The 13,579-nt window shown below is 39.3% G+C and overlaps 2 protein-coding genes across 6 annotated transcripts in view; one reads left to right on the forward strand and one right to left on the reverse strand.

Annotated features, from left to right (window-relative positions):
• CSRP1 (cysteine and glycine rich protein 1) overlaps positions 1 to 13,579 on the forward strand; it is a 256,472-nt gene that overhangs the window by 187,562 nt on the left and 55,331 nt on the right. The gene's annotated exons all lie outside the window — the stretch shown is intronic.
• Positions 1 to 13,579, reverse strand: part of PPP1R12B (protein phosphatase 1 regulatory subunit 12B) — a 124,945-nt gene that overhangs the window by 77,459 nt on the left and 33,907 nt on the right. For all 5 annotated transcript variants that reach the window (XM_052814967.1, XM_052814966.1, XM_052814964.1 and 2 more), the window contains exons 3-8: positions 12,852 to 12,970; positions 9,254 to 9,413; positions 6,668 to 6,812; positions 4,972 to 5,046; positions 2,384 to 2,463; positions 1,665 to 1,810 (exon numbers count right to left, since the gene is read on the reverse strand). In XM_052814967.1, the coding sequence (XP_052670927.1) occupies positions 1,665 to 1,810; positions 2,384 to 2,463; positions 4,972 to 5,046; positions 6,668 to 6,812; positions 9,254 to 9,413; positions 12,852 to 12,970 (725 nt within the window). The remainder of the gene's footprint in view (positions 1 to 1,664; positions 1,811 to 2,383; positions 2,464 to 4,971; positions 5,047 to 6,667; positions 6,813 to 9,253; positions 9,414 to 12,851; positions 12,971 to 13,579) is intronic.

Genomic DNA, 13,579 nt, shown 5'->3' on the forward strand with positions numbered 1-13,579 from the left:
ATTTTCATCCCTACTTATCTTTGGAGTCCTCCTATGTGGGCTGATGTTGTTAACTCATGAATCTTGTTTTTAAAAGATCACCAAAAACGTGCACCCCATTCACATATGTGACAACTAGGTCTACATCCAGCTGGACAAGTTCATGTTCATTTTATTAGATATTTGAGAAGTTTACAAGGTAGGGTTTCAGTTCTGATTGAAATTTCTCAAAGGAGACAATAATCTCTCTAGGAGAGGAGAGCACAGGTAACAAAGCCTAAAGCCTGATGCTTAATAATCATTACTTGAATGTTTCTTGTCTTCAATTTGATTTAGCTTTAGTGGTTTGAAATAGATTAGTATAATGCGCTTTGCTCAGTGATTTAACTCAATAAAAAGACCTGTTCTGGCTTTACACAAAATTTAATGCTGAGTGCTGTAGCATTTTCATTGCTGAAGGATCTTATGCTGTCCCTGAATCAGTTAAACACCACATAGCTCCAATTCTTATACCTATACATATGTTAGAGGTGTTTTGGTCAAGTTCCTACCATGTTTACAAGAATTGGCATGTAGCTATACAGGGCTACTCTCTAGTAAAACCCTGATTTATGGAGCAAATAAATGTGACTTCTACTGCATGTCTGCTTCTTCCACTGACTTCTCCACTACATTTGCTTTATTTAAAAGCCAGAAGATTATTTCACCGTGTTACTGTCATACCCAAATAGCTTTTTTAACTACCAGCTCTGCAAAGACCAGCCAGGATTCTCAACACCTCTCATACTGTGATAAACATCATAACTGATACAATTAGAACACAGGTGACAATTTTACTGGCACAAGAAGCAGGACAAAACTGTAAACTACACTTCTCTGCAAGGACTTATTTATTAGTATATTGGGATATAGGCCAAGTAAGCTGATGTTAAAAGTAGTTTAAACATTAAACACATCATAGTCCAAGAACCATCTCTGTTTGCAGAAATATTAAGTACAATTAAGTCTTGGCTTACTATAAAATTAAGTATCTTTATTTAAACTTTCTGTACTGTGCATACATGCTGTTTAAACTAATTAAGGAAGCCACAGAAATTATGGAAAAAGAAGGGGAGCAGGATGTTAGCAATATGCTACAACATAAAGGCTAACATGACTCGATGTACTTAATCCTTATTTTCCACTACGTTTTGCAATTATTATACATCACAGTCAGAAAAAAGTTCCTCAACTCTATAATTACAGCAAACAGCTTCAGCCCCTCATTTCATTTCTCTGATCCAAATACAACAGGCTATTACCTTCCTACACATTCAATTGCTTTTCTACCATCTTGCAGTAACTGAAATATTCATCTTGAAACTGGCCAACAAGAAAGTAACTACTGTTTAAGAACAACCTATGAACAACGTGTTATCTTAAATTCAAGTGAACTGGAAGTAGAAATTAAAATACTATCCGCAACTTTTTTTTTTTTTTAAATTATGCTACATTTAGAGCATTTAGATCAGCTTTTTTAGTATACTAGCTACAGAGTTCTCCATATTCTATACATATACACTGGAAGTAAGATTTTCAGGATGTCTTTAACAACTACGCAAAAAAAAAAAAAAAAAGCAGTTTTCAAACTGATCCCCTAATATTGCTAGGCTAATTATTAAATCTAAGACTGTACTAAGTCTTACCTGACTCCTTTTCAGCATCTGATTCTGAAACTTCATCTTCTTCAGCTTCTTCCTCTTCTTCAGAACTAGAACTGCTAGAGTCCTTGTTCTCTTCCTCCATTTCCATGGACTTCAGCGTGTCTTCCTCATAAAGAATCTTCTCTTTGCTGCAAGGTATAGAAATTTTAACGACTACCAGGTGAGCAAATTATTTCTGAGTTCTACTTCTCAGGAACACATAAACATGATTTGCTACATATAGAACGAGCAAAAGGACAAAATCCATCTACAGACTCAACATCCCAGCACTTCCAGCACTGCCCATTTGCCACGGATTCCAATGCCACTCTCACATTTCCTAAATTTGCAAGTATTTCTCATTCCAGAAAAATGTGGTTTCTCTTTTCCTAGTGCAACACAACCCATCAGCTCGGCTGTATGGCCCTGTGCAGCTGCAAAGGTGCAGTTCTCAGCCCAAAGATCAAATTGCTACTCAGCAAGAGCAGAGGAAGGGGGACCAAGCACCAGCCCAACTGCTTGTTCTACCATTCAGTGAGTATGTCAAGAAACAGCTAAAATTGTATTTGAGAGAGCTCAAATTTAAAAGAAACCATGAAATGAACATGAACAGCAGTGAACTTTTTTTAAAACAGCTGAGGCCAGCTGACTGCTAACAGGTGAAGCTGGTCTCCCATCACTCTCTGTGCAGCTTCTTTTCAACAAAGAAGAAAGAGACATACTTGGTGAAGAGTCCGCTTTGAGGCTTGCCATTCATGTCAGCTTCAATTAGCTTATTCCTCGTCTCCTTCTCACTTCGCAACTGTCAAAAAGTCCAAGAAGATTGGAGAAAGAATGAAAAGACACATCTTAACAAGCCACCAAAGCACAATCCAATAATTACCACAGCATAAGGCCATCCCAACCTCATTAGACAAAAAATACTGTGGATTTGTTTAACAAGCCAATTCAACAGATGCACATCTGCAAGAGCACTGGATGTCTTGCACTAGAGCTCCGTAAGGGCACAGCTACACACCCAGCACGTCCTTAGACTCAAGCTGCAATTTAATAAAACCTTCAGACACGTTTGCAGCAGTCCCTGCTGAGACCCAGTGTCAAATCCTGACTTCCACAGCACTGCCCTGCATCTGCCCATGTAGACACAGCGCTGGAGGTCTGTCCACATGTGTTTGTATGCCCATGAAATCAGGCTAGATTCAGTTAAAAATGTGCTGGCTTTGTACCTATTATTTACTTGCTCTCAGAGAAAAGCATTCAAGTATGCCCTTTACAGGTAACCGATGGATCTCCCGTGAGGATAGGTCACGTCTTAAATCTCTCAAATGCCAGCATTAAGTCATTGCACAAGAATACCTGTGATCACTGCAGCAACTGAAATATTTTGCCCAGCAAGCAGCAATATTAATTTTGTCACCACTGATGGACAAAAGAGTAACCAAAAAATTGTTTCAGTACCTTCTAGAAGCACAGACACAGCTGAGGTAGAAAAAGGGATGGCAATTACAGGCTCACTTTTAAGGGTTTTCTCTTTTGTGTCATGTCTAGCCTAGTTATTCTTTCTCTTTTAATAGGAGCTGACACCAGGCATAAGAAGAAAAAGCTCTGCAAATTCTCAATGTGGGAAAAGCTACATGGAGTCCAGCAAAGAGCCAAAACTTGGGATACAGCATGTTGTTAAATAGAACAAACTGCTGGAGCACAGCAAAAGGAAGTGCAGGAAACAGCCTGCTCCATTCACAGGTAATTCAGAGACTGGGGAAAAAAATCCAAACCTAAATTAAATGAATTGCTTCCAACACACAAAATCCCCTCTTCTCTCCAATAACAGCAGCAAACTTTTTAGCAAGGACAGCATATTGTTCCTCTACAAGCTTTAGATTTAAAAAACCCCACCGATTTGAGAGCCATTTTGAAAGTGAAATAATGTACTTAGAGGAATGTCATGGTACTGCCTATTTCATCCTTAACAAATATAACTTTTCTATTTAAGTGATAAAAATGGCACATGATAAACACACATGATAAAATAGCATTTCTATTAAAAAAAATCATATCCACTTAAAAAAAAAACCCAAACCTGTGATAAAATCTGGATTCTTCTCTTCTTCCCAGTTCTACTATAGTTTGCTACACTAATTTAATAAATGAAGGCCTTTATATAGTGCTACTATATAGAGAACAAGGGGGGTTGCTAGCCCCTGTGAATCAAGCCTAAAAATGGGCTAGCACCCATCCAGAAAAATTCTTGTTGTTGTTTTGCTTTTCCTTTTCTTTTTCTTCTGAGGAGTGAGGAGTGGAATTATCTGCAGAATCCTGGTGTAGTGAGATAGGAGGAAATCCAAAATACAACACTGATAGTATTTATCAACACCTCATTTAGGGAGAAGCTGATTAATTTTTAAAAAGTTTCTGTGAATGTTAAGGATGCTATTTAAGGATGACAGCAGCTGCGTTATGATCAGAGCTTGAGTTCTACCACCCACATTTGTCAGTTCCTCAAAATACTTTACTGGGTTTTATCAGCAGTGTTCTCATTATGTCCGTTTCTGAATCCAACGTTTTAAATGATACTTACCAATTTTTATTTTTTTTAAAGAAGGTTGGTTTGGTTTTTGGAAGCACCCAAATGAGGTAATTGAGTAGACCAGATGAAATACAATAAAATGCAATCCAAAAACAACTTTCTGGCTTGATGACAGGCTTTACTTTGATCAAGATATATTTTTGCTTTCTTTTTTTATCCCAGCTTTCTGCCTATAACTCCTTCCAATATCTCCATTGCACTATGAAATGGCAATTTAATATGGTTTTGAAATCACCAATTCTTTTAGTCCAGAATTCCCTAAGTTTGTAATTTCTTCTCACTCAATCAAAAGTCTCCCTGTTGTAAGAAAGGCAGACATGGTAACAGATCTCTTTCTCAACACTGACAGCATATTTCCTTAGATGCAAACACAAAGTTGACTTCGGTAATCACTCATTAAGAAAAGAGCAGTTTGATGCTAGAGAGCTTGCCAGCTAAGAAAAGCAACTGCAGAATAATAACAATTCCAAAGATGAACTATACATTCCTTACCAGTTTATATAATTCTGCATGTCAGCATACTACTGACCTTCTTGATGCAGTCATCCAGTTTTCTAGATTTCTAGCTATTAAAAATATTGGTGTAATTAAAGATTCCAAATGACTAACAAAAAAAATAGCTGGGCCTCAGCTTCCTGCGTCTGTTGACACCATATGTCTTAGAGAACACCTGTGTGTGAAAAGGTAATTGGAGAGGTGGAAAATGATCTGCCAGAAACTCACCACAGACTGTTTCTTCTGCAGCATTTCTAAATGCTCAACTAGTCCCTCATCAGCCACGTCGAATGGTGTCTGGCCCTGATGCAATAAGAGAAGACAAGAGGATATCCGATATGGCATGGTGTTAATATTAAAAAAAGCACTATTTACCAATGAAGAACAAAAGTGAATTATGCTCCACATCCTCCTTCCCCAAATGCTGAGTAACATACTCTGTTTCACTCCAGAGTAGGAAAAGCCATGTGACAGTGATGGTACTTTTATGACTCAATCCATGATCAGAGCAACCTTAATCATGGAAGTGCAGTTCCCTGATTACTGCTGCTCAAATCTAACAGTCAGGACTAACATATTTGAGTTTCCAGGTTTCCAAAAAGTACACTCTTGTACTGAGAAGGAATGTGATCAACCCGTTCTACTGTATCATCGTGTATTTGAACCTCCTGAAAGACTGCCAATCATCAGCAGGCCAAAAAAATTGGGAGCCATTTCCACATCCATAGCCATTTACAAAATAAAACAGAAAAATTACTTTGGGCCACAAAACAGAAATCAGTTACATTTTCACCATAACTAAAGCTATAATAACCATTTAATTAACAACACATAATGAAACCTGATGGCTAGGGATCAAATAAATACAGGTTGCCTTGGCTATTTGACCTAGCAAGGTAACAATCCTTGACTGGACAGAGCAGGTAATGCAGCAAATACAACTGTGTCTGTTTCTTTTCAAGCTTAGCACAATACAAAACCCACACATTCTGAACACTTTGGAAAAGCACCTAATAGCACGTAAAGCAAAAAAGATTCCCTGTACTTTGACGCCAAAACCTCACCATGCTAAAATGGCTCCTTCTCATAGAGCCATTTCTTTTACATGGGTTTCCAGTACAGACAGATGCACTCAAACCATACAGTGCCACATTTCTCTTATCAAATTATCTTGCCTGCTTTCATTCCCTAGTGCTGTTCCAAGTACTACAACCTCATTTCCTCCCCCAGAAGCAGCCACGGCACAACTGAATCCGCTCCAGCAGGAAGTGGTTCACAGACACTGCCTGGACATCGCAGCATGGAGGGGAACACAAAGAACAACCCTGGACAAGCACACGTCAGCTCTTGAAAATCCACGGGCTCTTCAAGGAAAAACTTCTAACTATTTGGATGGAAGAGGAATTTTTTTTCTCCTTTTCTTTTGTTTTTCTTCCATCCTATTTTTCTTTACTAATTTCTCATGAATCTGAGTTAATTTTTCAATTTCCCTTTTTATGACCAATATAGTAGAACAGGAAGGATTTAAAGCTGCCAGTTTCTCAAGGGTTCACTAGTTTTCAGTGCATTACACCTCAATATTAGCATATTATTTTGCACTCCAAGACTGTCTTTTTTGTTGTTGTTTAGTTTGTCAGGATTATACTAAAACAGGAAGACATAGATTAGCCCCTATCCTTTCTTACAATCTTGGTCCTAAAGTTGAATCATGATCTTTTCCAGTAATACTTGAAATTTTTCTGCCTTCCTGCAGTCAAGATTCTTTATTTTCTGACACTTCTAAACACTCCAGTGCACACACTAGGAGAACTGCTCACCGTGTAACTTTGTCATGGCGTTGGATCAAGTGGTAGGCAATAAAGTTGATATTCATCTGGCTATAAAATACATTGCATAAGTTGTGCCAACATCTGTGCATACTAACCAGCTTGTTCCTGATGTCCATATCACACAGTGCCTCAGCCAGGATAGAACAAGCTTCCTTCACTCCCCAGTGCGCAGCAGCATGGAGCGGAGTCCAGCCGTCATTATCCTGGACATTCAAATTAAACCCAGCCTGGATCAAGAGCCTGAGAAAAGAAGCAGTATTGATTTCTGCCCACCTGAGAATGACTTCTTGACACAGAATAGTTAACACCACGAGCCACAGAGTAGGCAGCATGGTCCACAATAAGCTGGTAGTCTCTTAACTTGTTCATTCACCTAAGCAACATCCCACTTGTTGTGCTTGTAACTGTAACAGAACAGGGCAGTAAACAAAAAGTGACTTTGCTGTAAAACCTGCTGGAATGTGTCTAATTGGTAAGGTTCCCTTTCAGCATGTCCTAAACTGGGAGAACACCTTAATGTTCTGGCATCGGTCACCCAGTCTGAACTCCTGCTCCAATGGATGAGAGACACCAGACTCGCTTGGGCACTAAGCAAACAAACAACATCTCTGCAGACTGCCATCTCCATAACAAGGAGTCAAGCACAGCACCTGGCAGGAAAAGGACATTTGGTAACTGGAGCTCAGTCTTGGCTCTACCAGAGAACAAGGCCACACAGTAGGAACGGTCCATAAGGAGACGATGCCAGCAGGACTGCCAGGTAAGAAGCAGTGACATTACTGTGATTGACAGATGTGAAATTTGCAAGTTAAATAACCCACATTTGGGTTAAACGAACCAATATGCATTTTTGCAGACTAATCCTTGCACAGTTAAAGCAAGTCTTACCCAAGTGAACCTGCCTTGGAACACCCTCGCATTACATTTACTGCTGTGCACTTTCCACCCACTCCCTCCTCAATCAGACCAGAGCACTAGTGTTTCATAGCATCTGGAGCTTGAATATTTAAAGACAAAACAACAGAAGAGAGTCAATTGTAGTCTGAAGCTTCAGAGAGACACATGCACACTGGTACTCCAGTGATCAGATGAAAGCACTGAGCAGCTCATGTATCAAAACTGACTATTATCCAAGTTGCTTAAATATTGAAGAGCATCCCAGGGGAATTCTGCAAGTCTGGTAAAACTGCTACTGAAAATTTCCATCATGGGAAATCCCACCATCCAGAGCCACCTTCCTGCAGCACAAGGGAAATCCAGCACAACCCCTGAATAGCACCTACAGTTTTGAAACTCTTGCAGCTTTACACCGATGCGTTACTGTGCTAAATAAAAACACAGTCATACCATAGCAGCAGTGTGTTTCTCTGTGAAAGAAATTTTAAATTAGGTGCTGACTTTATGTTGATTTTCCAGCTGGCAAAAGGGAGGAACATAGCTGCTAAGACACTCAAGGTCACAGACAAATTCCACATCTCATTTGAGAGTTAGCTACCTCCTGGCTTTCAGCCCCTTTGGTTTAAGTCACTGAAGCTTTGTATTTGAACTTACAGGGTGACCATAAAATACACAAGAGTGAAATAATGTCAGCTTTCTGTGAGATCTGTTTATCATTACAACAATTAATGCCAAGGAGTAGCTGTCCAGAACTAAGTCACCCCGCAAACAGTGAATAAAGCCTTCATTGAGGAGAACTGGATATACAACCTTCCACTGAAAGTCCATGGGACCAACACCTCAAACTGAGGAGATATTACATTTCTATTCCACATAAGCTGTGTTAGATTACTGTTCTTGGGCACGGTACAGGCATAGACAGCTTATAACTCAATCACAAGCTCTCATGAATGAATACTAACAGGAAACATGGAGAATAACAAAATTACTAGAGCTTGACAAGAAACAGCTCTTACACATCAAGTCATGCCACTTAAAACTATGAAATTAAGGATCAAGACGGATGAACTTTCAGAAGGCATTTTAACCTAGGTAGTAGAATAACCTTGCTGATGTTTATGCTCCACCCATACGTAAAGAGTAGAGAAGAAAGCTTTACTGTTGGAAACATTAATTTGACCTTACCTGTAAAAATAGTCATGCTTCATTGCCAGGAAACACTACATTGGGCAAGTTCATTTTCTTAATAAGCTCGTTAGTACCAGAGTGGTAGAAGCAGAACTGCTATGTGTTGGAATCCCTCTGTCACTCCTGACGGCTGCAGGAGCAGTAGCATCAAGGGGCAGGGGGCAGTGAGACAGGGCTGGACACTGCATTTTTCCACTAAACTGGTCACGTAAAGTGTTGGGGTGTTTGTGATTGTCATACAGCATGCATTGTCACTTTGTAGGCTGAAATTGTACTTTTATCCTCTAATACTGTTTTACTTGCTAGTCCTAAAACTATTACTCTAATAGTGAAAATTAAACCTTCTAATTTATGTCTCAGTCTCTGAAAACCTTTCATCACTTTAAAGGCCTAGAGGTATGAAAGGGAATCTTCCAGTCCCTAAATATTTCTAGGTGAACCACTATGGTTGGGCACATAAATCTACAGAGCCTTTTGACAAACAGCAGCCTGAAAATCTCAGTATGAAACAGATTTCTCTCAACTATAAAGCTAGATGTGTTTCTTACAAAAACCAGTCTTAAATCAATGCATCAGCCCTGGGAAAGAGCTCCTACCTCATGACTTCAGAATAGCCCTTTGCTGCAGCAACATGAAGAGCTGTGGCACCTGTTCGAGGCTGCTTTACATCTTCAATTCTCCCACTGTTCAGCCACTGTCGGGCATCCTGTAGCATTTGCTGCTCCTCTTCTTTTCTCGCCAGGTCTAGGTCTACACCTAAGAAGGTGAAGCACAGAAGAAGATAATATCAAGTGAAAGCTCTCATGAACATGTTAAACTTACCCTATGTTTCATTTGCTATACAATATTAGTAACCTTTTTGTAATCTTGCACAAAAATCAGCAAAAGCATTTACTAGGAGTTGGGAGAACTACTGCATCACTGACAAAGACTTCAAAGCTGTCTGACTTAAAAAAAAAAAAATCTGAAAGTTGAACTACTGGTTGCAAACCAGCCCAACTAACTACTAGCTCAACTGTGAACCAACTATGGGTGGAAGGATTGTGCTCTAAATATGCAGTGTCCTAGACTGAAATAACCAAGTCATGAACAACAGCCTTACAAACTGAATTAAACAACAGTGTGAGTATAATCTACAGTGCAGATCTGAAGAGATGATCCTAAGATGCCATCTGCAAGAGCAGCACAACCCCAACTGTATGGTCACTTAAAATTCAGTATGATTTGCAAGCTGCACGTACAGAGATCTCTGTGCTGCACCAGAGGCATTCGTGCCAGGCACACCAAAAGAAATATTTAGTTAATTCCACTGAGCAGCAAACCACTAGATTCTGACAAAACACAATTCTAAATTATTTTGGGGATAGAAAGCAAAAAAAAAAAAAAAAAAACCAAACCAAAACCTAACCTGATGGCTTAAGAGATCTGCTTTAGATGAAGTCAGATCACGTAAGTCCATCAATACATCTGGTATAATGGAGACGTGGACTATGGGGCTTTCTGATAACAAGAGGGAGAAGTTTCCCACCCTAGGAAATGGTTGCTATGATGTGGAGAGGCCAGGTGGGTTTAGCTGATGGGCTGTGTCAATTGTCACTAAACCAACAAGAAGCAAAACTATCTTTAACTTGTTTTTGTAAGTGGAGTTTTCATTACAATGAGGTCCTGTAAGGATGATGTATCAATCAGAAGTACAATATAGCTCCATACAAGATTAATCAGACTAGAGCTCACTGACTCAGGAAAAAATATGAAGGAGAAGATGACAAATCTCAAAAACCAAGAAGGATGTTGAAGAGCAACTGTCCCTATGGATTAGATCTTTCAGTATAAGAATGACATGATTCCCAATTAAATTATGGGGCATTAGGTTCAATACAGAACAACAGAAAACACTTAAGTCAGGGTCTGAACTGTGAAAGCCACTACCACAGGATGCTGCAAAGATTAGAAATACAACTGGCTTCAGAATAAGGATTAGAGAAATCTGTAGTCATTAAACATAATGCTATATATTATGTTCCCAAGAAGGACTGCACAAGTTCATGAAACAGAAAGCCACGGGGGATTCATAAGCACACAGAAAGCCCATCTGGCTCAGGAATTCCTTGAGGTACAGTGCCTGGAGGCTGGTAAAATGTTTGGGAAAGGAATCATACATGCTTGTCCTGTTGTTATAGTTTGCACCAGGCAGCTGCTTTTAGCTGCCATTGAAGACAGGCTACAGAGCTGGATGGACACTTATTTAAAGTTTATAACACATTTACTCCAGCAATTATGATCCTTTTAAACTGTGTCAATGGGAAGCTTCTCAGTGGAGACAGATGGTTGTTTCAGGGCATCTTAGCAGGATGCCGCTAATGTGGTGAAGCAATGAAAAAGCCAAGCAGAATCCCAAGAAGTGTCAGGCAAAATATCTGCAGTTCAGGCAGAATTACATGAAGAATTGTGTCTACAGTCAGCATTTGTTTTACTGGGCTGTCCAAACCATGCCTGTATCTTCTAGCAGTCAGGCTTCCCTAGATGCCCAGAAAGATAAGATCCTTTCTTTCTATCACTGTAACTTGTCTCTCTTTAAAGTAGGTATCAAGAACTGTACACACTAATAACATGGTTGAAATCTTACAGGGCATGGTTTGGACAGCCCAGTAAAACAAACGTTGACTGCCAACACAATTCTTTTTAAATATGTGAGTAGATTAAATTTAAGGGAGAAGGGCTATTTAAGCTTATTTCAAAGTGGAGGGAAAAGAGGAACAAAATAAGAACAACCTTGTCAAAAATACTAGAGTAGAAAGTGAAAAGCTTCTATTTACCAGAAGGAACATGATCCTGCATCAATCTTCCAAGAGGAACAGTAACAGAAATAACAACTAGTTCTCAGATGGACAGCTACAAACTCACCAGTGGAACAGTAACACAGTTCACAAAGTAGCAAGGGACTGATCTCTTCCTAACTATACCTGAAAATAGCTTAAAAAATAAAAGTAACCACCATGCGTCAAGCAGAATATATCTGTTGGAGAGGACTGGATTCAATCCAGCATGCAAACAACCCCAAGATCAACCTGCAGTCATAAAATAATCTAGACTGGAAAGAATCTCTGGGGGTCTCTAGCCCAAATCCCTGCTCAAAGGAGGGTAACTTCAAACCCAGAACAATTCGCTCAGAGCTGAATGCAGCTGAGTTTTGACTCCCTCCAGTGATGGAGATTCCACAAGTTCCTTGGGTCCCTGTTCCAGCACTTTCCTGGGAAACACTTTTCCTCAGAACATCCCTTGTTCAACCCTATGACTTTTTCCTCTCATCCTGTCACTGTGCAGCTCTGAGAAGAGTCTGGCTCCATTGTCTCTATAGCCTCCCTCAAGATAGTGCAGTACAACAAATAGATCCCACTGTCAACCTTCTCTTCTCAAGGCTAAATACGCAGTCCATACATATCCAATGTGGATAGTTCGGTCTGTATCAGCTCAATTTGCCTCAGTTCATCACTTCCCCCATAGATAAATGCATCCTTCAAAAACATTCTTGATGAACTTCATAGATAGGGTTTAAACTTCTTACACATGTGTACAGACACCTAACCACTCACAGATTAATTTCATCAGTATAAAGAAAATTTTACACTGATGAAGCATTTCTTAATTATAATACAAGTTACACTGTCCGACGTTTCTTCTACCAGTGATGTTTTTGCAGGGACAGCACAGAGAGCAGCCCCTCAGACAGGCATACCTGATGAGAAAGGGGAAATGGCAGAGCAGACAGGCTGCAGAAGTCTACGGAAGCATCAGGATAAAGCAGGTCACTCCAGGCCAGGCATAATCATTTCCTAGTCCCTGCTCTTGGCAGGGCTGTAAATCTCACCTCTGTATTATCAAGTCTTAGTGAAACAAGACCTTTCATTGATACCAGAGGTCAGAATTAAATCTCACTTTAAAAGCAAACAGATCTAATGCATCAGCTTTCAGTACTGTGGTGTCTTGTTTTGAAGAATCCTATTAAGGACAGAGACTGCACACCACAAACCTTCTGCATCTGTTCCACTGTTCTGCTACCAAAGCGAAATTTGTCAGCTGCCTCTTGGGCCAGATTTCAGATCTCTTCACCTATAGACAGTAAGCCAACAGAATTTTCTTATAGAAACTCTTAGAGGTCTAACTCTCACATATTCAATCCCACTACCAATTTACCTTGTTTCTTTACTTGTTCCAGAAGCAGGTCCTTCATGGCTGCTTCCTCTGCGATGTCAGACGGGACTTCACCTTCACTGTTCACAGCAGCCACATTGGCTCCATGACTAATTAAGTACCTACGTGAATGAGACCCATACCAACGTATTAGACCTTGTGTGCAGGTTTCAGTGCAACTTATACAGTAAACCAAGTAGCAGAACAAAATATTTGGCTTTCTCATTCAAGTTCAATTACCAAATGAGTATCTTATTCTTATCAAATTTCTAGACTAAAAAAGTTCATTATTAAATGCAAGGTCCCCAGTCCATAGCTCATAGTTTTTGTTTCTCTATAGTTATTCAAATACCCCTAGTTCTTGCACTAACCTGATAGATTATGCTTTTTTTTTTTTTAAAGTAATTAAAAAAAGATAAGCCAAGCCATCATAAATTTTTTAATTTGTCTTTTTATAACTATACCAGAAGTTCATTCCAGAACAACTAATGTCTTTTTCAGCTTACCCATCTTGTAACCAGTAAAATTCGGGGAAGTAAAAAAGTATCTGTTTAAACACACAGATATAGGAGGGTGAGGTAGGAGAAGATATTTTTTTCTTGGTTTTGTTTTAAAATCTATTTTCAATGCCTTTGAGAAATAGTTATCAGTATTCAAATTTTGGTAACTTTTTGGTAGCTGTGGTAGACTAAATGACTGGTAAAAAAATAATAATATCTTTCATTTGAAGA

This window comes from Harpia harpyja, chromosome 19 (genome assembly GCF_026419915.1).
Source record: "Harpia harpyja isolate bHarHar1 chromosome 19, bHarHar1 primary haplotype, whole genome shotgun sequence".
Classification (NCBI taxonomy): Eukaryota; Metazoa; Chordata; class Aves; order Accipitriformes; family Accipitridae; genus Harpia; species Harpia harpyja.